The sequence below is a fragment of the Daldinia vernicosa genome (assembly GCF_022497035.1).
Source record: "Daldinia vernicosa strain CBS 139.73 unplaced genomic scaffold F5Y00scaffold_12, whole genome shotgun sequence".
NCBI lineage: Eukaryota > Fungi > Ascomycota > Sordariomycetes > Xylariales > Hypoxylaceae > Daldinia > Daldinia vernicosa.
Genome location: NW_025953928.1, coordinates 489,645 through 515,190, shown reverse-complemented (window position 1 = coordinate 515,190; position 25,546 = coordinate 489,645). Strand labels below are relative to the sequence as shown.

At 46.2% G+C, this 25,546-nt stretch overlaps 4 protein-coding genes across 4 annotated transcripts; 2 read left to right on the top strand and 2 right to left on the bottom strand.

Moving 5' to 3' along the window:
• Positions 1-8,394: 8,394 nt before the first annotated feature.
• F5Y00DRAFT_231428 (P-loop containing nucleoside triphosphate hydrolase protein) lies at positions 8,395-14,116 on the bottom strand. The gene is made up of 7 exons (XM_048007024.1): positions 13,599-14,116; positions 12,702-13,508; positions 10,859-12,650; positions 10,709-10,795; positions 9,387-10,637; positions 9,187-9,255; positions 8,395-8,904 (listed from the first exon to the last, which is right to left on the bottom strand). The coding sequence occupies exons 1-7, from the start codon at positions 13,908-13,910 to the stop codon at positions 8,579-8,581; spliced, it is 4,644 nt and encodes a 1,547-aa protein (XP_047866937.1). The 5' UTR covers positions 13,911-14,116; the 3' UTR covers positions 8,395-8,578.
• A 696-nt stretch (positions 14,117-14,812) lies between these two features.
• On the top strand, positions 14,813-17,956 carry F5Y00DRAFT_231427 (Cullin-domain-containing protein). The gene is made up of 3 exons (XM_048007023.1): positions 14,813-15,571; positions 15,634-17,549; positions 17,607-17,956. Exons 1-3 carry the CDS (start codon positions 14,990-14,992, stop codon positions 17,662-17,664), a joined length of 2,556 nt encoding a protein of 851 aa, XP_047866936.1. The 5' UTR covers positions 14,813-14,989; the 3' UTR covers positions 17,665-17,956.
• Positions 17,957-18,030: 74 nt separating this feature from the next.
• Positions 18,031-20,594, bottom strand: F5Y00DRAFT_231426 (glycosyltransferase family 22 protein). Its single transcript, XM_048007022.1, has 5 exons — positions 20,185-20,594; positions 19,854-20,081; positions 19,601-19,794; positions 19,376-19,546; positions 18,031-19,322 (listed from the first exon to the last, which is right to left on the bottom strand). The coding sequence occupies exons 1-5, from the start codon at positions 20,380-20,382 to the stop codon at positions 18,263-18,265; spliced, it is 1,851 nt and encodes a 616-aa protein (XP_047866935.1). The 5' UTR covers positions 20,383-20,594; the 3' UTR covers positions 18,031-18,262.
• Positions 20,595-21,088: 494 nt separating this feature from the next.
• Positions 21,089-23,932, top strand: F5Y00DRAFT_231422 (ornithine aminotransferase). Its single transcript, XM_048007021.1, has 4 exons — positions 21,089-21,668; positions 21,734-22,301; positions 22,373-23,074; positions 23,147-23,932. Exons 2-4 carry the CDS (start codon positions 21,771-21,773, stop codon positions 23,300-23,302), a joined length of 1,389 nt encoding a protein of 462 aa, XP_047866934.1. The 5' UTR covers positions 21,089-21,668; positions 21,734-21,770; the 3' UTR covers positions 23,303-23,932.
• The last annotated feature ends 1,614 nt before the right edge of the window (positions 23,933-25,546 follow it).

The window sequence follows — 25,546 nt, the reverse complement described above, 5'->3', positions numbered from 1 at the left end:
TTCTACGATAAGCTCGGGTGTTAAGACATGAGCAAGGACTGAATTCTTCCCTTGGTTTGCGGGTGTGTACGAAAGGGTACAGATGTGCGTATGCACTGATGCAGCGGGGAGCAGAAGGTATGGGTATGGGTATGGAAATGGAAATGGGCTTGCGGGCTTGCGGGCTTGTGAGGTAGGTAGGTAGATTACATAGTACCTTAGGTAGTAATGAGGCCGTGTGGGTTTTTTCTTGCGAGGGGTCCTGCTGCTGTCAAGGGGGCGGACAGGCAAGGAAAGCTCTTTGAGCAAGCCTGGCAAGCCTGGCAAGCTATGATATTCCCCCAGGCCCGAATGTATTCGGAGCAGGGGGCTTTAATGGATTATGGATGGCGGCATTATTGAGGCCTTGTACAGTACAATACATGGATTGACGTGCCCAACCAATACGATGCTCTCTTGGTAGCAGTGGGGGAAGAAAGCCAAGTACAAACTACAGAACAGGACAGACGACAGGGCTAGATGGCGTTGCCTTTTGCCTTCGCAATTGTTAGTACACTAAGTACATACAGTACCAGGGCCATAATGGATGTTTATGTACGTTGACGTTTGTATACGGGAGATTGCCGAAAGAATCGGGACTTGAGATTATAGTTATTTTTGCAATGTATACAGCGCGCACGTTTTTTTAAAAGATATACATGCCTACCTACATAGTAGATAGATACCTACCTATACATAGAGGTATCTACATGAGTAGTATCTATGTATTTAACTACGTGATATCTAAATGTCGAATTCAGCAGAAGCAGCTTCAAACAGGGAAACGGCCTGAGCACTCCTTAATAAGCAACTGTTTATTTAACCAACGTATTTATTAACTAACTGCCGTTATAAGTTGGGCATTCTTCCATCTTCCAGCAAGCGTCTAGACACATACGGACAATGCTCCGGACAATATAGCGAAAAAGAAGATGCCAATGTAGAAAAACCCCAAGTAGTTCGAGCAAGAAGACAAGACTGGAGAAAGGGAAACATGTGGAGAAGCAGTAGAGACCAGAACAGTGGGTTGAATGATCACGGTCTGATGACTCTGCATAACGTGTGGGAGTAACCCCTGTGAAGTGACAAGGGGTAATGGAATAGAATTGGTTGCCCTTAGCCCATTAGCGGGATGAGTGGATTTAAGTGGCCCTATAAAGTGGAATTATAACACTTGGGAATGGTTCCGGGGCGGTGCGTAGTGGATCTTTATGGGGCGACCCGAATAGCCCGGCGGCGGGAGGGATATGCTAGGGGAGAGCCTCCCGAACCCTGGGACTCTGATTTACGCTTCATTTCCCGAAAATAAAGAAACTGAACAACTAAAAAAGACGATCTGAATCTGTTGGAAACTGAATTTCGACTTCAGCGCATCTAAAGACTTTTTTCTAATTAAAGATACGAAGTCGAGATTGAGTTGGTACATCTATATTAAGCAACTGACTAAACAACAAAACGTTAAGACTCACGGTACTATAAGTACCTCTTTACAAAATAAGAGGCTTTAACAATATCAATAGAAACAAAAATAAAGTAATGAATATATATAGAAACATTTTTAAGAACTATTCCATAACTAAGTTAAGCTAGCCAGAAGTAACAACTACAATATTTAAATAAATACAACGCGTTATTCATGTCCCAATCGGCTTGGTTGGTGTTACTTTAGCGCTTCGAATGGCGTACTATAAAAGGAATATTATATAACAAACAAGTCCAGCTCGATGTATGCTTGGTAAGAAGAAGCCGAAACCTTTTTAAAGGCATTATTATATGACATAACTACCTACCTATACATTATAAGAGAGATAACTTCTATACCTAAGTAGTTAAGTTTAATAGAAGTACACATTCTAACATCTAACGTTGTAAATACCACGACAGAAGTGTTGGCGAGATCTTTCCTTTCTTCAGCAAAATTGCAGGACCGGCGTCTTAATCAAACTACATATTGAGATATAAATATTTTCAGATCTATTGATTGACTAAAACCTCCCCCCCACGTTGTGTCACCCCTTGTCGTGGCCCCAAGATCTAAACTCCAATGTAGATCAACCGAAACCCTTAGATGGGTTGCTTAATTACCGTTCGTCTTTTTGCTTCGTCAGCAAAGCGACAGTGATAGTCATTCGCCGGGCACCAATCGTGTTGGAGCGCCCAACTAACATGGCCTTGCTAGACTACTACATAGGCCGCAATACCCTCCTTGACCAATACTACTCTACTCAAGCAAGATGGGTACGGTATCGAATAGCACATGAGAGGAAAATACAAACGCTCCGTCGCTCCGTCTCTTGGTCTGGTATTAGGTATAGATGTGAAAAAGAGGCCCAAACAACGCGTCACCTGCCCATCATTAGCATCATGGGGGCGCCATCAACCATTGCAGTTCGTTACTAGTTTCTGATTTATGCTTGTGTTCCTCTCCGCATCAGCACAGATTTCTCGAATCTGCGGGCGAGCAATGATGCATCCGGGTAAATGAGGCGTGCTTTATTCTAACTCGTCACTTTCGTTATGTGGGGGTTTTTCGGAAAACTTGAAGATCTGGATCTATCAACCTGACTGAATGGTACATATATGTACAATGATCGGGGCTTTGGCTATAGGTACTTCTGTAGGTTCGCGTAAAGCTGAGGAGGTTACAAGGATCACCCTAAGAAGGCTGGCATGTTTAGTTTTACCTATTCATCTTATTGATCAAAGTCTCATTCGTCCTAGTCGAGCCTCCTGAGACTTAGGTTGTCTTCTCAATATCACTAAAGGCAAACCTACAAGCCACAAAGTATCAACTAGAGCAAGGAGGATGCATTCTGGGGTTGAATATTTATGCATAACTGAGACGTATTAACTACATGTATTTACATGTATTTAACAAGGTTGCATTGTTGACCGTGAAGGTACTTCTCTGCATAGTATTCTGCATAGTATTAGATACATATCTATTCGAATGCACCATCACGCCGCAGGGAAGGCTTAGAGTGGGAATAGGTATCAGGTGCTGATGTGAAGATGCGAGTACGTGCGTCTCCCCTGACTGTCATCAATGTGATGAGTGTTTCGAAACCACTGCAGCATATAGAGATACCAGCAAATAAAGGGCAGATAAACGATCAACCCGTTAATACATACGCCACCACCCCAAGGCTAACCAACACTGCTTTTCCTCCGGTAACAACCCTGCTATTACACTATTATATTGCTTTTCTGATGATATACTACATACTGTGTATGTATATGGCCCTTGCCGCCTCGGCACAAGTTCCACCGCACGTCACCTAATAATACCTACATACGATCTTTCAACGAAGCTGAGTACGTATAAGTGGTACAGAATGACTCGCAACGCCTGACACATTAGCAATTCGAAGATCAACGGGTCCGACACCTAACTCTTAAACCATTCCTCTGCCTTGCTCGCTTAGAACCCCGATTTCATCTACCTACACGTGCTTCGGGCCGACCGCCGCACGCTTTTCACTCGGACGTAGTGGATTTTTGGGTGAACCGGCGGAGCAACTTGTTGGAAATATCTCCAAGGAGGCTTCTCGCCCTGCCATGCACAATCGACTAGTACCATGCCGGCGCGATCTCGATCGTCCTCTCTACCTGTCCATTCTGGTAATTACCTACCTACTCTGCCGTGGGTCAAAGAACTAGGGACGCTCGTGTCAGCATGCGAAATGAACGGCGCCATACCCGTATTCCTACGCATGTAAGTATCGATTATCCAACAGGGACCAGGCGTCCGGAATGATTCCAGCGGCACTTTGGCATGTCTCAACGGCGTGCCGGACCTCGCAGATCGTTGCTTGCGATACGATTACCTCAATCGTGTCTTTCTTTTGCTAGCCTGTGAATGGCTTGCGTTAGGTTTACTGCTGAAGGTGGGAGGACTTAAGTTGTCTCGTTTACGTGAAACCGTCACAGCGTTGTAACTGTCTTTGCTTTTTTAGGGCCTATCCGCCTCGACAGAGTCCCTACGTGTATGTCTATTGGAGTTCTGGACCTCATAACTCACCACGACCACATTAATTACTTGAATGTTTCCCAGAACCTCTGGCTCGGGTTCTAGTTCGCTCATGACCTACTCTAGAAGCTTATCGACCGGAGAGTAATCATTTAGTTTTCATTAGTGTTGACTGTTTGCACGCCCCCCTGGGGGATGAGCTTGAATAGGAGGTAGGTACAGGTATGACAGTATGTATCTCACATGGTTTAAATCCAATTGGCTGTCTGCTGGCATATACCTCGCAACCCGCATAGGGGCGCTGACAAGCAACCCTTTTTTGGCTACCATTCTTTGTATTGTAATCTAACGAACCTTTCAACTATTACCCTAGGGTCTGCTCCCCGGCGCCTTTTGTGTGCAATAAACGCCTGATGATACGATCGATCCACGGCCCCGCCTGTCTACCGAAGTATCGGGTCGATCTCGCCCAACCAAGAACATCCCTTTCGGATTTTAGTTCCCTTTTCTCATCCGAATTCCCAAGCCCAGTGGTTAGGGCGAAATGGTCACGTATAAACTCCACAACCAACATGAATTTGGAACCCTTATCCACCGCGCAAAAGCACCGGATTGCAAATCCCTAGCATCACATGGGTTCTTTTTTTCTTCTTTCTTCTTCGCAACGTTACAACGTTGAGACGTCACAGTAGTGGGCCAGGATTACGACCGGCGAAAAAGAGTAAAAAGATGATCTTTCTACTTTTACCATAAGCCTTCCTTAATTAGGCCGTCGTCCACTCCTACTGACAGCAGGTTGGCCGCTGACAGCGAACTATTGAGTCAATGCGAGCAGTAGTGGTGAACATGACAGCTAATTACGATGGAGAATCTCCTTGCTCTCCCAGCATATGCCGCAGGTGTCAGCAACCGTGGCGTTCAACCACTCCACTGGGCTCGAAAGAGTGTGTCCCAAAGACGCCACAGTCGGGAAAAACGTCTACTTTGACCTAATCCGTAAGGCTACTGGACTAGTGGAGGGCAGTACTTGGCCAAACGTGCTCGGCAGGGAACTGCCTAGATCCTGCAGGGGTCTTCTTGTGACTTCTCGCATTAGATCGGTAATGTATGTGAGAAGATCCAAGTATCCGACCCTGAGCCGGTCCAAGGGGCCAAATTCCCTCCCATAATGACAGCAGATTTCGAATAACGTAACCAGCGATTACCCCGATTCATCTCGTCACTTCTTATACCTAGCTTGTCTAACTGGAATATTTAAAGGAGCTAGACGAGTATTCAATAAGGACTTGAGGAGATTGCATAATAATTAAATATATATATATATATATAGGTACCTACATATATAAGATGAAAACCTGTGTAACAAAGGAACAATACGAACATGTATTAAAAGTATAGTTCAATAAATACCTAGGTAAGTATGAACCGGCTTGTTTCGCGACTGGAATTTTCACTATTATACCTAACTTAGGTAGTCCGGCGGTGGTCATTTAACGTGATCTCGAGCTTGTGCTAGTTGGGTAAAGGTTGCGTATAGCGAAAGGATTGGTATACTTGCTCATCGTTGGACTAACCTGGAAACCGGATTACGGCTCTGATTAAGATAAACCCTCTCCTCTCTTACAAGAGCGCGTCCAGCTACCAAGCAAGCTGTGACAGGTTGTCTCGTCGCCCAAGGCCGCGCCGACACAATAAGGGTATGGTGTTACATGCCATGTATGTATGCACACATCACCATCTTTGACATTGGGTGGATGAAGATTCTCTCACCGCATAATACTACGCTGCGTACGTGTACGTACTTTAACTCTCGCGTATTACTGTATCTAATAAATCGCCAGCAGCGCCTACGTACTAAATAGTAAAAGAATGGCTACTTTATTGCCTTATACCTAATCCATCTTGTCCGAGTCCAGGCCGCTTAGGTGTCCATTGAATATGGGATTGTCCAGCTTCTCTCCTTCTACTTTCTTGGCTGCCCCCTTCTCATCTTCGATTTTCCCTTCCATGCCTTTCTTTCTTTTCCCACTTCCAGCCTGTCCCAGCCTGTCCCAACCAGTCCCAACCAGTCGAGGGCTGCAGTATAAGTGGCGTCGACAAGGGGTCCCCCCTCCTCTTTTTCGGGAACCCTTGACGTTACACGACAGATGGGCCGCATGCTGTATGTCTGTCGTTTATATCCTTGGTAGCTTGCCTAGACTTTGCCAGTCCGTTTTGGACCACGGTTGCATGACCCCGTGTCTGAGATGACGCTGGGAAGCGAGCACATGGTTACTATGTATGTACTAAGTGTTAAGCCAACAACGGATCAGTCAGCCATAGGTATTGTTTCCCCTCTCGCCTACGCGCCTACATGTCTACGATATACAGGTAGGCGAGTCTAGTAGGCAGGTAACTGTACAGTGGAGTTAGCAAGTGTAATCGCTGCAGGTCGATCCGAGAAAGAGGGGTTTTCGGTGAAACTACAAGTCTTCGAGAAGGGCGAGAGGGTAGGGCAATTATAACCGCAAAAATAAACCCCTGGGTACTTAATCCTATCACCTATCAGTAGAAGCTTGTATCACGGATCTCGATTGAGATGTGATGTCGAGGGCAGCACTTTGCGCCAAGCCTTTTTTATATATAACAAAATCTTCGGGAGAAGAAGATACCAATTAGAAGGACGACACCACCAGCCAATAAATACATTACATATATATTATTTACATTACATCTACATTAGGTGCTATTGGTAGGTAATATGTAGGTGTGTAAGTACTTATAGTTATAAGTATCTTACATATAGACTTATAGATTGGTATATAGATTGAGTCTCTATAGATTAACTATACAGATGTATATACATACAACAAACGGACAAAATAAGTAAGAAAGATAAAGAAAGGTATGAAGGTATATGTGAGTTACCATTCTAAGATTCTCTCAGAGAAACAACTTCCCCACTCGCCTCCCCGCAACGGACGTGCCGCTGCGGCGGTCATTGCTGTCCCCGACGGGAAATTGAATATTCTACCCACATTCGTGTACATGGATGTATATTCCATGTATATATGCAAGTCTCATGTACGAGCATGTACTCGGTTATAGGTAGCAAGCTGAATAAGGTTAGCCATGTGCGGACGGCATAGGCCGTGTAACGTCGCTAAAAACGGCTCATCTATGTATGTATTAGTCTTTTGCTCCATCTCCATCCAGTCCATCGAATCCCTCCCCTTAAGAGTGTTCCCATAAGTACCAGGTATGTGATAAAATGGAGTGCTGCTAATGTAGATGTTAGATACTGGATATGGTAAATCATCTAAACGACCGGCGAGTAGCTTCGACTCTAATAGTATACTATGTATGAGGTAGGTAGGTAGTAATGCCAACTCTACGTACGCGTCACACGCACTGTACGCACTACATACATCAACCTCATATCAGGTTATTTCGAACTCGATGTTTGAGGCACAACATAGGGCAAAGAACTAAGAGGAACACAGAAGACATAAAGCAAATATGATAATGCATAACCGTTGAAATTAGTCGCTTAATCCGCTACTCTCTCTCTCTCCCTCTCCCTCACCGTCTTCTGCTCTGCGCGACAGAAACACAGCGCCATGCTTAGAACCTCTACATACATAACCAGAGAACTGACTTACACCTTGCGAACGAGTAGTACCGATCTATCTACACATGGCCATAAAAAAAAAAGACAAAAAGAGAGAGAGAGAGAGAAAAAAAGAAAAAAGTCGAGGAACGCCTTCTTTCGTCCCCCGCCAAGCCACCCCCCAAGAAACTTTGGTAATACATGCCGCGGCCAGATAGGACGGCGGCATGCAAGCAGACGCACAGAGCTGGCGCGGCAAGATACGGGAAAAGGGAATAGGTAACAGAGCGGAGAGAAAGGGACAGGATAGTTAGGTAGGTAGGTAGGTAGTCCGTAAGTAAGGCATCATCATCATCCTCATCCTCATCATCAGCCAGAGTAATAATAAGAAAGTGGGCAAACGCCGATCAGCCAGCCAGCTAGCCTGCCTAACCAGCCCCGTTGCGACATCACCCAGACAAACGCAGCTATCGTCTCTCTCGCTATCTCACGCCATTGGTCCACTTAGTTGCTGCCGGCGTTGATGAAGGAATTACCTAGATTGTATTATTGTGCGAGATGTGTTTGTAACGTGCATGGTAGGTATGCATCTCTCCTTTCGTAATCCGTACCTTCGAAAGCAACTATGACGATCTAAATACGTCACGCTCTTATAAGATATTCACGCTGAACCCCGAATAGGTCAACAGATAAGTACTGACCCATGCATGTACCTTACCTCTAGAATATAATCATCTTCGGTAATTATTATTCGGCCTGCGGTTAAGTTTTGTGTACTCGGAAACATATCAGACCTAGACTAGTATTCCGAACAATTCCCCTTTTATTATTCTTTTAGTCTGCCGTTGTTTTTCTAACGTAGTATTCTATATACAAGCTATGCTCCTACAACCCCTACTAACTTAAATGCATGATTCAATTTTTGTAATAACTCAAATGCTCACTTGGGGTATGTAATAACCCGAAAGACTACAAACGGTCCATCCAACATGACGCGTAGTCTACTCTGTATCTAGTCCGGCTTGTTTGACCAAGCTGTAGAACACACCTTGTTTCTTGATAAGCGCTTGCGGTGTATCAAACTCAACTACCTCGCCCTTGTCGAGGACTACTACTCTGTCGCTGTCGAGGATAGTATTAATGCGGTGGGCAACCGTGATGATAGTGCGGTGTGAGAAGAGATCAGAGCGTAACGTATTCTGTAACATGGCGTCTGTCTCCACGTCAACCGCTGCTGTCGCCTCATCCAGCACGAGGATGTTTGACGGCGTGAGCATCGCACGTGCTAAAGAGACAAGCTGTCGTTGACCGGCTGACAAGTTCGATCCTGTGTAAATAAGCGTGTTAGTCCAACATATCAAACACGACAACGTGACCACAGTTGTGGCTAAGTGACTGAGATACCACCAGGTTTTGCAAAAACCTGGCGATTATGCAGGGGCCTAGCTGAGAATTGGCGGAGCGGCAAGCAGGCAGTAGATTATCAACATGCCAAAACGTGTCTCGCTTGCCGCCGTACGAGGGCGCACAGCTGCAAGTTGCCGGAGGGACAGGGAGAATAATCGAGGGGGGAGCAAGAGCCGAAAGAAAGCGTGAATCACCGACGTACCTCCTTCATTGATCTTAGCCTCTAATCCGCCTTCCATGGTTGCTACGTGCTCCTTTAATCGTGCATGATCTATGAGAAACGATATGTTAGTACAAATGAGATGGTGGGAGATGACTGGCCTAGACCGAGTAACGCGGGCGCATGTGTTCTTTCCGCCCTGCGGCGCGAATCGGAGTGGGTGGGATTAATGCGACACTCACCTAGAACGCTCCAAAGTTCTGTATCGTCGTGAACGTGGCCTGGATCCAAGTTGTCCCGAACTGTACCTTCAAACAGAGCTGCGTCTTGGGGAATAATGGCAAGACGTCGTCTCAAGTCTAATAATCCAATCGTAGATGTGTTGAGATCGTCTATGCTTATGTAACCGGTGTCCGGCTCGATCAGACGGAAAAGGGACAAAGTCAACGAGGACTTGCCAGCTCCGGTTCGTCCTACCACACCTATTTTCTCATGAGACTTGATATCCAAGTTGATATTCTTCAGTACCAAGTCTAAGCCCGGGCGATAGCGAGCACTGAAGTTGTGGAACTTAACAGCTCCGTGCGCGGGCCAGGCGACTGGAGGCCTGTGTCCGGGGATAATTTCGGGGGCTTCGCTTGGTAGGCGTGCATACTCGAGGACTCGTTCCACAGATACAATATTTGTCTCCACTTCCACCGTTTGGCGAACGATCCAGTTTAATGATGTTGTGATCTGTAGAGCGTACGACATAGCCAAGCCCACCATGCCAGCGCTCAGACCGCTATGGTTCGTAACGGAGATAATGGAGAATCCCGCTGCACCGAGGATAATAACGGCCCCGAGGAACTCTAATCGGATCGCTAACCATCTGTTTGAACTGATGGACGGGAAGTAGGCTCGTAAGTTTGAGTCAACACGCCATTCGTTTTCTAGCTCGAAACGGACCTGTTGTCGGTACGCCCGGATTGTGCTAATGCCACCAAGTGACTCCTGGAAATGTGCATAGATGGGACTGCGGCTGACACTATCCAATCGCTTGAGTTCTCGTGATGTTCTGAGATAGTACCGCTGCACCCAATAGTACACCAAGCTCAGTGGTATGATTAATGCGACGAAGGCGGGAGTGCTGACGGAGATGACGACCAGTGTAAACCCGGAACGAGCCAGATTTACGAAAAGCATATTGAAGGTTCTGGCTAAGACTTCATCCACCTTATAGATATCGCTCGAGAAACGGTTTAAAATTCGACCTGCCGGGGTAGTGTCAAAGAATGACATCGGTGACCTAAAGATGGCTGTCGCCATTCTCTCGTGAAGTTTTCGCGAGGCTTCAATGGAACAGAATATCCACAAGATCAACGTTTGAACAACAGTCAGCGCAGAAGCGCCAACACCGAAAGCGAAATAGATACCGAGGTATTTTCCAACCTCAGGGTTGCCGCCGACCTTTCCGTTCACCTCTGACCAATTTTTCAGCCAGACGCTTCCGCCTGAATAGTTGTCAGCAATCACCGTACGTATTAATTCAAGATTGCCTAATAGAGGCAGGATTCGAACTTACCGATCTGCGCTGTTTGTGCTGTAATCAGAGTGAAAAGGTAGATACCCACGGCGACCAGGTTGCTAGTCTTCGCATATTCCATATAGACTATCAACAGTCAGCCTTCTAATCTGATACTGCACGAGGCATTTGCGGAGGGGGAATACATACCATCCCATTTCACTTTGCCTTGCTCCGAATGCTCTTTAGCTTGCTTAGTCTTATAATTAGGGTCCTCTTCATCGCCTAGTTTGCCTCTGGGTCCCCTAAAGCTAGCCGCACTTGCGCGTCTTAAAGTCGACATACTGCCTTTCCGCTTCTGCGCGGCCGAGCTTGTAGAAGGTCCAGTTTTAATGGGTGCCAGTTCAGCGATACCTTCCTGAGATTCTTCAATTTCTTCCTTGTCTTGATTGTTTTCTGCTTCGATATAAGTAGAGGTTTCACTTCCCGAGCCCTCGGAACTAGATACCGAAGAAGCTGTTCCAGATTCCTGGCCAGAAGACTTGACGAGCTCTGCAATGCCCCCTTTCATAGCCACCAACTGGCGGAAAGTACCGCTCTCAACGATCTCACCATCTTTAAGTTGGTATATGTAGTCGGCCACGGGGAGAACTGAGATAGCATTGGTAGCCAAGATTCTGCACTTAGAACTGAGGAGACCTTTTGGACCTAGTACGTGATCGATGATATGTCTACCCACATGAGAATCTACTGCGGACAAGCAGTCGTCCAGGAGGTAAATATCAGCCCGTGCATATACCGCTCGTGCCAAAGCGACTCGAGCCTTTTGTCCACCGCTCAAGGAGATACCTCTCTCACCGACGACAGTTTCATCCCCGTCGGGTAGCTGCGTGAAATCAGCAAGTAATGCGCATGCCTTAACCGTCTTTTCGTAGAAACTGGAGTCGTATCGATGCCCGAATATAATGTTCTCCTTTACAGTTGCATTCATAATCCACGGCTGCTGGGCGACATATGCTATCGAACCGTGAACGCGTACCTCACCTTCGATCTTCCATAAATCGCCCAAGATACTCTGCAACAGAGAGGACTTTCCGGAACCAACTCTGCCGACCACGCACGTGAGCTCCCCTTTGCGACTGCTGAAATTAATGTCCCTGAGAACATACTTTGTCTCGTGGCGATTCCATGAGAACGTCCCGTTCCGGATAACGACCGCCTCGTCGCCTGGTTCTTCTGCCGGCGGGCCAACGATGATGGCATCGGGCTGGATCTCTTCCGCGATAAGATAATCCGTCAGGCGGCCGACCGCAACACTAGCTTCGATGATAGAGGTGATAACCATGGGGAGAATAGCAAGCGGGAAAGTTAGAAGGTTGAATAGCGCCAGGGCGGGAAACACAATATCAGTTGTCAATGGAATATCGTGCGTCCAGACGAAAACAGCGAAGGTTGAGCATGATACTAAAAATGGAGTCGTGGACCAGGTAAAATTGGCAAATGCTTGACCGGCACCAATCTTACGAAGGTTCTTGAGTTCGAGATCATTTCTGACGAAGTTTAATTTGTTCATAAAAGCTGTGCTCCAAGCATAGAGCTTAATGCTTTTCATGTTGTTGATAATTTCAGCAATGAGACGACTTCGTGCATCTTTGTTCTTCATCTGTGTCTTTTGTAGGCGCTTCATATATCTCGCGATAAAACCGTTGATAGGAATCATAATGATCATCACACCAATGCCAGAAAGCATAGACCAGCCTACAAGTTGGTACAGCGAGATCATGCAAATCGTAATCTGGAAGGGAGCGGACCAAACTTGTTGCGCAAACTGGGTTAGATCTTGAAGACGTTGTGCGTCGACTGCCATATAGTTAACGATATCTCCGGTTGTCTTTGTAGAGCGCCCTTCATTCGAGAGCCTCAGCGATTTCTTGTAGATGGCTGACGCTAAACCCGACTTGATACGCATACCTGTCGCGAAGGCAAGCTGAAAGTATTGGTGCTAAGACTTGTTAATAAAGAGGTACTTTATGATATCTTACGCCGAACTTACAATCATGCTGGTCTGCAAACACGCGACGAAAAACATGGCGATGGCGATGGCAGCACCTTTGATAGGTGGCTGGGGCTCCTTTCCTTCACCATAAGAATCGACGAAGCTAATAAGTAAACGTAGAAGTTGAGGCTGGGAGAAAGCTGCTAGGTCATTGACAACTTTGAACACAGCGGCAAGCATATAAGGTCCACCGTAGGCTTGAAATAATGCTATCCATAGATTAGGACGGCTTTTGTGTTCTAATTGGTATTTCCATGCTTTTTCAAAGCTATCTCCAGTCGCAGAGGTCTTGTCGCTAGGGGAGAGCCCCCAAAGATCTTCCTCCGTGAGATATTGCTTATATCCATGCTTCATCAATGGAGTCATCCACGAGAAAGTAAGACGAGAGAATACAGTTGCATATTCCACTGGACATTCCTCTCCTTCTTCATCTATCAATGCCTCGTACGTGCTTGTATTCTTGGGCCAGAGCCATTCGATTGCGAATTCAACAGCAGAGAGACCAAAACCGACAGTATATGCAACGAAGTATGGAAGGTTGTTGTCGTATAACTGCTGAGAAATCAAGGATCTTAACTTTACAGCATACGCGATTAGGAGGAATAACCAATAGAACAGAGCTACGCCGTTAGCATTCCTCATGCGATCGTGTTCGAGCCACTGAATTGCGAAAATGACGCCGAGCGAGACGATGGTAGCGATCGTCGTAAGAACGCGAAAATCGCCATGCCATATTCCCGGGAAGTTGATGATCTGGATGGCGAGCTGGACGACGGCATCGGCGATAATGAGAACTAGGAGTGACTACAGAAAATAATTAGTAAATATACAACGCCCTTCTTCCAGAGGGCAGAGGGCTATTAGCTTCAGGAGAAGTTTAAGTTTTAAACCTACCTGTTTTAACCAGAAATGCCAATCCTTAGAAACCTCAGCAGGCTTTCTTTTCTTTAAAACATACCACACCGCTAAAGCTCCGCCGAGGATACCGAAGACAGCAACAGCAAACACCCATATATCGATGAAGCAAGGCGTAAAATCGTAACGAAAGGGGCTTAGAGGACCCCATCCCTCTTCATTACCGCATAATGGCTGTTTGAAATCTTTTGTCGCGCTGAGATAACCCTTTCCGAGTTCGTGGATAGGCCGGTAGCCCGTGAAGGACCCGGTCAATTGGAGGACCTGTTGAGACTGGTCACCGAACCGCATTACCGCGTTAAGTTGAAGTTCGGATGACAAAGATCATAGTATAGATGAATAAGTAGGTAGTAACCCCAATTGCGCAATAAGGTGTGGTTTTGACGGAAGTTAAAAAGACTGCGAATGGATTAGATGGGATGGATTAGTTAAATGGATTACTAAGCACCAAAAGTCGTAAGTGGTGATGTCGGTTTAGAAATGTCGGTTTAGAAAACTTAGTGCAGGGGAATGACGGCCTTTCAACCGGAGTTTAGTTTGGAAGCTTCTACGTCGTCATGTACAAAATAGTAAGCTAGGCAGTTGCCTACTAACCAGGCATCTGGGTGCATGATTAGGTACATCAAGTTAGGCTAGGTACTATCGTATTGATGTTGTCTTTTCCGACCCGAGCCAAGACCGGGGTTCTAGAACTTATTATGCACGTCTACTACCAATCGTAATTAAAACTGACTATATACAGAGAAACCCATCTCTTTCACTTAGCACAATGTAATAATGTTAACATCACAAGAAGAAAGAATAATGTATACCTATACACTTAATTAGTACATTAAGATATTTTATGAGCTTACAAGCATAGAAGTTATCTAATATCCCAAGCAATTGCTTCTATGTACCTCTTAGCTTCAAAGTACTAAGCAGTGGAGCACTTTATTCGATAGTCAAATTCGGATGTATGTATGTAGAGCCTCATGCATAGCGGATAAGGGTGCCAAGACGGAGTTAAGCCCCGCAATCCTTAGCCGACTGTCGGCGCTTTGTTCCAATGCATTAGCTGTCTAGATACCTACACGCTGTACCGCGATGCGAGCTTCCGCCTGCGATAAGCACGATAAGCACGATAGTGCCCATACTACGTAAGTACATGCATACTACCTCAGGATAAGTCCTTAATCTTGACTTTAAACACATTCAGTCTCCTCCAACACTTTAGCTACCTCATATTACACCAGATAATATAACGACAGGTCAAAGTTGTAAGATAAATTCACCACCTGTTGTTATTGAAGATCAATAATAATACCCACCTGTTCTTCCGATCCAGGCCTGCGTGACTATTCAGGTAGTTGCAGGGCCTCCCCAGGTCCATGCATTCACCAGGAAGCTCGCCACGCGACGGATCGTCCTCTTCATTCGCGACCCCGTTGAAACGCAAGCCAGCCGGTGCCACTGGCACTCATTCTCGACAACAATCCGAAAGTCGACCCGATCAGAAGCGTACCAAACTAAACAGTACATCTGACTCAGTTGTTCCGAGAATGAGCAAGGTGGCGGGCAAATGGCCCGAAATCGTCGATCTGACGAAGCCTCCTACTGCTTTCCAACCCCATAAGGGCGCAAAGAAGCTTGCTATCAAGAATCTACGAACGACCTCACGAACTAATGACCTTGAGAAATATTACGATGCCACGAGAAAAGAGTTACTTGAAGCCCTTCAAGCCATATTTGAACAGAAACAACCCCGCCAACCACTCGAAAGACTTTACCGAGGGGTAGAAGATCTATGTAGACATGGAGCATCTAGAGAACTGTATGAGACGCTACGGGAAAAATGCGAAACCTACTTGAAGAACGATCTTCAGAGATCTATAGTGGCGGAAGCTGGTTCCTCTAACGTTGAAGTGTTGAAAAGCACCTACAAACATTGGGTCATATGGAACGCTCAATCGGTAGGTACTACTATATCATCGTGAAAGTCCTTGAAAAACTAATATGTAATATGTATATCTAGACCACAATTCGTTCCGTATTCAGCTACCTCGATCGGTCATTTTTATTAAGCAGCAAGGAGTTCCAACAAATTAACGATATGGCCATAACGCTATTTAGGAGAACGGTATTTGTTGCTTCGCAGCCGCTAAGTCCCAGCCCAGGTGCTAAGACGCTCGCTGGGATGTGTGATCTGGTAGACTATGATCGGAGAGCCGATGCTCGGTTTGATCCAGCTCTGCTACGAGATTCTATTTCGATGCTCCATATCCTGAACATCTATGGGAAGTCATTCGAGCGACGCTTCCTAGATGCTTCCAAGAAATATTTCGAGGAATTCGCCAATGAACAAAGCAGCGCATCCCTCAAGGCTTATATTTCTAGCTGTGAGAAGCTCATTGCGCGTGAAGATTACCGTTGCAATGCATACAATTTTGACAGCACTACGAAAAGGCAATTAATGGATGATGCTCATACAATTCTAATCGATAGCTATTCCGAAAAACTTCTTGACGGTGGCAGCATTAGCAAGCTCCTAGATGAGAATGCTCTGGATTCTATGAAGGCTCTATATGACCTCTTGCGATTATCCGGCATACAGAAGAGGCTAAAACAGCCATGGGAAGAATACATAAGGGAAGCAGGCGCAACGATCGTTAACGACACTTCTAGGGGCGACGAAATGGTCGTCCGATTACTCGAGTTCAGACGATCTTTAGACCTGATGATTCGAGACGCTTTTAATAGAGACGACGAATTTACTTATAGTATGCGACAGGCATTTGGTAGCTTCATCAACGATCGGAAAGTTCTGTCTGCCTGGAAGACTGGGACTTCCAAGGTTGGTGAGATGATTGCAAAGTATATTGACATGTTGCTCAGGGGTGGGTTGAAAACTCTACCAAAATCACTGCTCTCTGATGCCCAAGACCGTGTCGATGCCGAGCAAAGCGGACTGGCGAGTACCGGTGACGAGGATGCCGAATTGGACAGGCAGTTAGACCACGCCCTAGAGTTGTTCCGATTTATTGAAGGCAAAGACGTCTTCGAGGCGTTTTATAAACAAGACTTGGCACGACGCCTCCTGATGGGCCGCAGCGCCAGTGCAGATGCGGAGAGAAGCATGCTTGCAAAGTTGAAGAACGAGTGTGGTTCCAACTTCACCCACAACTTGGAGCAAATGTTCAAAGATCAGCAGATCGCACGCGACGAGATGACTTCGTATAAATCTTGGTGCGAGGGAACCGGACACGGCAAGAGCAGCTTAGATCTTAACGTGAGTATCCTGTCTGCCGCAGCATGGCCAACATATCCAGATACTCAGCTTATTCTGCCTGATGATGTCGCGGTACAAATCGAGCGCTTTGAAGCATACTATACCAACAAACACACAGGAAGGCGTCTTACGTGGAAACATTCGCTTGGTCACTGTGTTGTTAAGGCACGTTTCGGGAAAGGGTCAAAGGAATTACTAGTCAGCGCGTATCAAGCTGTCGTGTTGACGCTATTTAACCAAATCGAGGATAAGCCGGATGGACTCCTGACTTACCAGCAGATTGCAGAGAATACTGGCCTGAGTGGGCCAGATCTCGATCGTACCTTGCAGTCTTTAGCGTGCGGGAAAACCCGCGTTCTTACGAAGCATCCAAAAGGGCGAGATGTAAACCCGACGGATACTTTCACCGTCAACAAGGCTTTCTCCGACCCCAAATACCGTGTAAAGATTAACCAGATTCAACTCAAGGAGACGAAAGAGGAGAACCAAGAGACTCACGAGCGGGTTGCCCAAGATAGACAGTTCGAGTGTCAGGCCGCGATTGTAAGAATCATGAAGAGCCGCAAGACCATGACCCACGCCAACCTCGTCGCGGAGGTAATCAACCAGACCAAGAGCCGAGGCGCTATTGAGCCGGCCGAGATTAAGAAGAACATCGAAAAGTAAGTTGTCCGATATGAGCGTGCATATTGCTGGATTTTACACTAACATCCCACCAGACTGATCGAGAAAGATTACCTTGAACGAGAAGGAGGCGCATATACGTATTTGGCATAGATACTACCATCCGGACACTAATTTGATTCGGTGGTTGGCTACTATACTTGGGTCCTATCGTAGTGTGCGTTCAGAACAATCGGCCGGCTTTGTTGATTACCTATGGAGCTTGTTCGGTGGCATTAGGCAACTGATGAACATCGACTTGATATGCTATATCCTGTGAAAATTAGTGTATACATGTGTTGGTCTTGATAATGGCTGTTGCTACTTGCTCGTTTTGTAGGCCTGCTTGTTATGTAGATATTCAACTCTGATTCCTCGGCCCTAAGTTTAGGGGCGTAAACGGTGAGATCACGTATAGTCTTCAAACTCGGATTGATCGTGCTCCAAGTCATAACGTCAATTAGGACACCTTACTGAATTGCGTACGAGCATAAAGTCTCAGGTCCTGGGCTAAGTATCTACTTGACTATAGATTCCAATATAGACTTAGGTCCCTACGAGTGTAGGTGCGGAGCATAAGTAAAGAATAGCCGTGTGTCCTTTATGTTGCGGCGTATAAGTTCCTCCTACCAGCTATCAAAATTTTGTATAATGTACAGTTCGCCCACCCTATATAGGTACCTAATCCAACCCATCCAGTGGGCCATTCAACTTACGGCTCTACGGGCAACACCTTATCGTAGTAACCCGTAGCCCACACCACCAAACGTCCCGACTTCCTATCATCATCCGTGAAGAGCCCATTCCACGAATCCCACACTCGCTTCAGCTCGACTTTGTGTCGGCGACCGGGACCCGAGAAGTCGAAGTATTCGTGCAGCGCAGAACCGATGCCCTCGTACCCGACAATATATCTCGCCATGTCCTCGCCGGGACCATCCGCCGGCCACAGTTCCTCCAGGAAGCCAACCTTGTCCGCGTAGAAGCGACGCGTCTCGTCCTTGTATATCTGGCGCTGTGGGGACTTTGGCGAGGTATGCAAAGGCGGCTCGCAGGTTAGAGCACGCGCGCGCAGAGCCGGGTAGACAAGGTGAGAACGCCACGGCGTGGCGTGGCAAGGAGTCAGGAAAAGCGCGAAGAGCTCTTGCGAGAAGTCATCGTCCACAGTTACGTTCGCTGGTTGCGGAATTTCAAGGTGCTTGGGGTGAATGTGTTCGAATTCGTTACGCAAATAGTCCACCACCTTGATAGGTGCGGCAGCATGGAAATAGGAGAGGTAGCCGCCAATGATAATATTGATAAGTAGACCTCCTAGAAGTAAAGGTGTCCGCTTCCACCCCAGCGTTGGCGTTGAGCTAGCAGAGGCAGCATTTGTTAACGTGGTGAAAAAGGACGCAATATGGGGTGCAGCCAAGATATGGAAGGCCGGAAGGAGAGGCGTGATAAAGCGAACTTCCTTATGGGACACAAACGACAAGGCGGATATGTTTGTGAAGACCACGAAGGATAGTGCTTTCAAAGCGTTAGATGTTGTAACTGGCCAGTTTGAGCTCTCTGAGTCTAGAGATTTGTATAGGCCTTGTAGGATGAACGGGGTTATCGTAGTACCTAACAACGGTATACCCTGGGAGAGATAGTAATGCCAATCATTCTGCCCATAGAAGCTAGCGAGGTCTTGCGCAACATTGAAGTGCAAGAATGTTAAGGGGGGGAATGTCCATTCTCCATAGTATAGACGGTCAGCTACTAAAGACAATCCGAGAACGAAGGACCTATAAAGGTTAGATATCACAAGAAAATATACGATACGGTGTCGTTTACGCACCCGCAAAGGACTACCTCCCTATAAATGATAAGGATGTTTCTTAGAGTAAGTGGTGATTTTCCACCGAGTGTAGCTCTGGTCAGTGCGAGGGTGCCAATAGCCACCCATATTAAAACATTGGTTGGCCGCAAGAGAACAGCGAATGCGGCTAGTATCAGGGACAATCGGAGACTACGTGGTCGCGGTTTAGTATAAAAGACTTATTTCTCAGAACTGTTAACTTACTTGTTAATTTGACCCCAGGTCTCGAAGAGTGGAATTGATGAATACTTGGATTCGGCATTTCCGTCATCTTCCGTACCTAGAAGCTGCCAGGGCCAATAATAGAGAGCGGCAGCCGTCAAGGTTGTCTCGAAGCAGTTCGAGAACGTCCTCGTCGATGTATACCATTGCCAGGGATTGGCCAATGCCATCAACAGCTACGTATGACTATGAGTCACCTTTGTAATAGAGAATTTGAAATGATTGGAGTACTTACAACGGACCAGGCAGCAGCACTTCCACGGCCGTATAGTCTCTCCGCAAGCCTCCATGAATACCAATCGCTCAAGGCAGCAAACCCAGTCTGTAAGACCTTAGGCGCTGCAAGGAGCCATGTAGCTTTGGTTGCTGGAGACATCCCTGACCCTTGGAAGTTCTGGACGATCCAATATCCAAAGGCAAATATAGTAGGGTGGATAGATGATCGAAGCTGGTGCTTCCATTCCTTTTTCAGATATTAGCTATAGGCTTCCAAGTGAAGTCTAAAATGTACACAACATAAATAGTTAAGGGATGTTCGAAAAGGGGGTTATCTGAAAGCTACACACCCAGGTCATCCATGCTCCGCTGTCTTTTCCGAATACCAAGTTCCAAGCTGGTTCGAGAGCTTGAAAATATTCATCCGGCTGAAAGAAAGTACGGACACAGAGCGCGTTTACGAAACGGACGGCGAATATGACCGCTAGAGCATCCCGGGCTTGAACAGCGGCTACTTCAGCGTTTGTCTTTTTCTTTCCTGAGCTCATCTTCAAGTCTCGTGAGTCTCATAGGCCTCATGTATCCATTTCACATCACTCAATTTCAGGGAACAGTGAGAATTGAGAACTAAGAATATTAGGTAAATATATATATACCTTATATATATATAGGTACCCAGGTAGGTGAGTTGAGGCTACCTGGCATTTGATGTGATCTAGATGTAGTAGCAATTGTTAATCCAGATTTGGATTTCTCGGAGCTGTCCGTATCGAGACATATGCAGATAACCTGATAACATACGGAATATATGGAGAGGAGATATGCTAAGCTGTGCATTAGATTATGCACCTTGCCTTACTTTATGAACATAGCTTAGCGCGGACAGCTGACTGCAGCTGCGCATTTGAGGCTTGCTTCAATAGCCGTATGATCCGATAAGAGCATACTTCATTCAATCTAATAGTAACCCATTAGATGAATAACTTCACATTCCACATTTCGCCGCCAAGGCAAGGGATGATGCAGCAGCGTCGGATACCACCCCCACGAACAGAATACTACGAATTACCATTGGCTGTCTTGAAAATAAACCACTTCTGATTGGCCTCCGATTTGAGATTGTTCGGCCATCCGTGACCTCTCCGGGCTCGGCGGTCACTTTCTTACTGCAGCCGCCTGTGTCATAATGTCGATTGCTGTAGTACCCGGGGTCTTGCAGTTCTTTGTGCGAGTAATGGCTTTTTTTTTCCCTCTGGTTAGACAGGTAGGTAAAGTAAAAAAAATTTAAAAAATTTTCAGTTTTACCTCATTGACGAAATATCACCGAAATACGGATACATAATAGCAACACCCTTTCCTACATAGCTCCAAGGATTAAACAGTTAAAATACTAGTCAACTAGTAGAAAAATAAAAACAAACAACAAAACGTCATTCCAAATTCTACTCCTATATCATAGTAGTTCTACTCCTTATCCTTGTCCTTGTCCTTGTCAACGCCGCTTTGCTTCGGCAACGGACACCGGAATCTTCACCGCATGTGACCAACTTAAGACTTCAAAACCGTGCAAACTTGTCATCATCGCAGCAGCCGCGACTGGGCGAGCCGCTTCGACTTGCACTTAGGGGTTTAGTGGCTATCAGTCCGCGCTTCCTTATTACGTACTTAACATACCATAACTCTCTTGACTACCAACTCGCCCCCGCCTTACCATTCTTTTTTATCTCTTCCCTATCTCTAAAAGTTCTTGGCCTTTCTTCTTTTGACTTTTAGCTTCTTTCTTCTATAAGAACCGAGAATACCCTTCAAGCTTCAAGGCAATATTCTAATTATTCTAGCAATAGGTTAACTTCCAACAAAGTATTGTCTCTTTCCACGATTTTGGGTCTTATCACTCACTCTTCTTTTTCGACTTTTTTTTTCTATCTTAACAGCCATGTCTCCTCACGCAGACGCTCCGACTACCCGCTTGGGCAATGGCTCGAATGGCTCGAATGGCTCGAATGGCTCGACAGTCTCGTCTAGATACCATTCTTCTTCGACCAAGGCTGCAATTCAGGCAGAAAATCAATACGCCGCCCACAACTACCATCCGCTCCCCGTCGTCTTCGCTCGCGCGCAGGGTGCCGACGTGTGGGATCCTGAAGGCAAGCACTACATCGATTTCCTCTCAGCATACAGCGCCGTGAATCAAGGCCATTGTCACCCAGAACTGGTGAAAGCTCTCACTGAACAGGCTGGAAGATTGACCTTAAGCTCCAGGGCATTTCACAATGACGTGTTTCCCAAATGGGCGGAAAAGGTGCAAGCGATGTTCGGGTACGACATGGTCCTGCCGATGAACACGGGAGCGGAGGCTGTAGAAACAGCTATCAAGATTGCAAGAAAATGGGCCTATAAAGTCAAGGGTGTTCCCCAGGGCAAGGCATTGGTGTTCGGCGCCGAGGAAAACTTCCATGGCCGCACGGTAGGTTGTCCCGCATGTGGGGTGGCTCTTATTTTTATTTTTTATTCATCTTTTTCTAACGTCATAAGTAGATGACGGCGGTGACTCTATCCACCGATCCAGAGTCAAGGGATAACTACGGGCCATATGTGCCAAATATTGGGGCCATATCCCCCTCCACTGGTAAGCCTATTCGGTACAACAACGTGGCTGACTTGGAAGAGCTGCTTGAGACTCATGGGCGTGAGACTGCTGCGTTCATTGTCGAGCCTATCCAGGGAGAGGCGGGAGTAGTGGTTCCCGATGAGGATTACTTGAGCAAAGTGCATGCGCTTTGCAAGAAACATAATGTTCTCTTGATCTGTGATGAGATTCAGACGGGTATCGGTCGCACAGGTCGGATGCTGTGTTCTGAGTGGGCTGGCATCAAGCCGGACATGATTACTTTGGGAAAAGCTATCTCTGGTGGCATGTATCCCGTCAGTTGCGTCCTCAGTAGTAAAGAGATCATGCTTGTCGTCGAGCCTGGAACCCATGGCTCGACGTACGGCGGAAACCCATTAGGCTGCGCTGTCTCTATACGTGCTCTTGAGCTCATGGAAGAGGAGCAGCTCACCCAAATGGCTGAAAAGCTTGGTAATATCTTCCGCGACAGTCTAGCGTCGTTTAATTCGCCGCTTATCAAGACTATCCGTGGAAAGGGACTACTAAATGCCGTCGTCATCGACGAATCAAAGGCCAACGGCCATTCAGCTTGGGACCTCTGTCTTCTTCTCAAGGAGAAGGGTCTTCTGGTAAGTCCCGTAGCAGACGCTCATCTTCCATTTTGCAACACAGTGCAAACACATGGCTAACTCGGAAATCAGGCTAAACCGACACATGGTAACATCATCCGGTTTGCACCGCCGTTGGTTATTTCGGAAGCGCAACTTCAAAAGGCCATATCCATTATTGGCGATGCGCTGCAGGAGCTACCAAATATGAAGAAACATGAGGACGTCCACGTCGGACTGGAGAATTGATTTCTTGCGGCGCATTAGCACTATCACTACCGACACCCCGCCTTTCCGGCCCGTGTGAAGTAATGGGACGGGATGGGATTATGCATCTGGATTGGGAGGTAGATTCGATGACCGCTCATTGGCAAGGCGTACTGCGTCGAATACAAGTGGAAAAAGGGTAGTAAGAGGGTGCGAGACCACCTACCTACATAGTAAACGGTGGACATGATTAGGATTAGGGTGGTGTCCTTAGGTACTACCCTTACAACCCTGTCAAACCTATAAAGTATACCCGGCAAGGTTTGTTTCTTTGCCTATTACATTACTATGTATGAAGTATACGGAGAGCTATCATAGATTCCTACCTCCTTGGGTACCTAGACTACAGGTTTACAGGGATCACTCGCGATTTAAAGGATTGTGTTGCGCTAAAAGGCGGGTTTATCTGTTCCCTGGTTCTAAGTCGGCAATGCGGGGGCCCTATGCGGCAATGTGCATAGTGTGGGTAATGATGGTTTGGTGGGAAGCATAGAAATTACTGTTAATGGAACAGCTGATACGAGGCAGACTTGAGCGTTTTCCGTCTTTCGTCTTTGCATCTCCTATTGTAGGTATGACCATTTTACTAGAGTGATCGTAGTGATATGTAGCTTGGCCGCAGGCTAGCCAGCTCAACTAAGTCCTACGTTATGTACATGTGCTTTAGCTTAATGCAGTAGACGTGTCTCACAATTCATGTGGCCCGGGGACTGCAGCTATCCTGCATGATACAATACATTTGAGCTTTGGATGCTTTGGATGCTTTCGATTCGACCATTCTCAAGTTGAAAGCTCGGCATTGGTCTAACCTACTACCTCATATACCTATACCTACATGTACCCTCTATGCATACCGACTTAGTACGCATGTTATTGGATCTACTTACATATACGTGATAGGCATAGGTAGGTAGGTAATATATAGCTAGTTAGAATCTGAATCATTATTTGCTTTTGTCCAGCTTACACGCCATTGTATATGAGGTAGTGAAGCAGTCTTGTAGTTTCATCGAATTCGTAATGGAATAGACACACCCTGCAAACTATTTAATATTAAAATTACCTTCCATCGGGTAAGTCAGGAACAGGACCTTAAAGCGAGCGCCAAACTTGAAATTCGAAACCTAACTATGTTAAATTCGACTAAGTAGTAAACAAATAATGGAAAAGAATGGCTTTCGGGTTTCCGATTTGTTCTCGGATCGAAAAGACGTGCATACCGCCCAGGGGGGTTCCCACAAGAACCGAGTACGTGTAGCTTCGGTCTGCCTAAGACCGACATAAGAGATGGGACGGGGTTGCATATAGCCCCCATATGCGAGACTAGAGAGGTTGCAGAGAGAGTTGCAAAGACAGCTGCAAGAGTTAATCTACCTGGAAAGAAGTCCTGAAGCAACGCGTGTGTAGCATTGCCTAGGCGATAGTGAAATCGAGGAGGCATATCAATATAAGTACCTAGGTAGGTAGTCAAGAATAAAGTAGGTGTGTAGGAATACCTCCAGTTACATAGTAAACATGTGTTGGTAAACTCGGTAGTTAGTATGTAGATAATAAAACTTGTGGAAGCAATGCACAAACGATTATCTCTGACGAATGGAAAGAAAAGCTCAAGACTTTTAAGACAACACATCCAACCTTAGCGTGAGCAACACGGGCATCGCGGGCGTCGCGGAATATACCATGCATTTGCGATCGCTGATAAGAGAAGTAATAATTAGGTCTCTAATGTAATTCCGATACTCGACCAAAATCGGATCCCGGTCGCGGAACAGATAGGAAGAAGACGGACTGGGGATCGGATGGAATTACACTACGAGCCGCCTTTTTTTCAGGGTCCTTATCAATTGATTCAATTGATTCATTACTGTGTATTCAAAGCGTTGCTTTGTCCTACGGACCTACGGTATCAAACGCCAACCTTACAAACGAGGACCAGCGAATTGGGAAACCCTTGTGACCAAGCATTGATGCTTCTCATACCTTAAGCCACTATCTGTGACACGCATACTACCTATGTAGATAGTCTGGGTGGCTTTTATTTTCATTTCTAGGTATTTTTTTTTTAGTCCAAGCTCAGTCAATTATCAATTATTACCTGTTATTGTATCCATCACCTCATAATTGTGTTTAAAAGCATCATATTTCCCCGGCCGAGCCTCAATGAATGATTAAACGGTAGAGTGGTATTTGCAAAGAATGACGGAAAATAAGCTCATAAGCATTTTA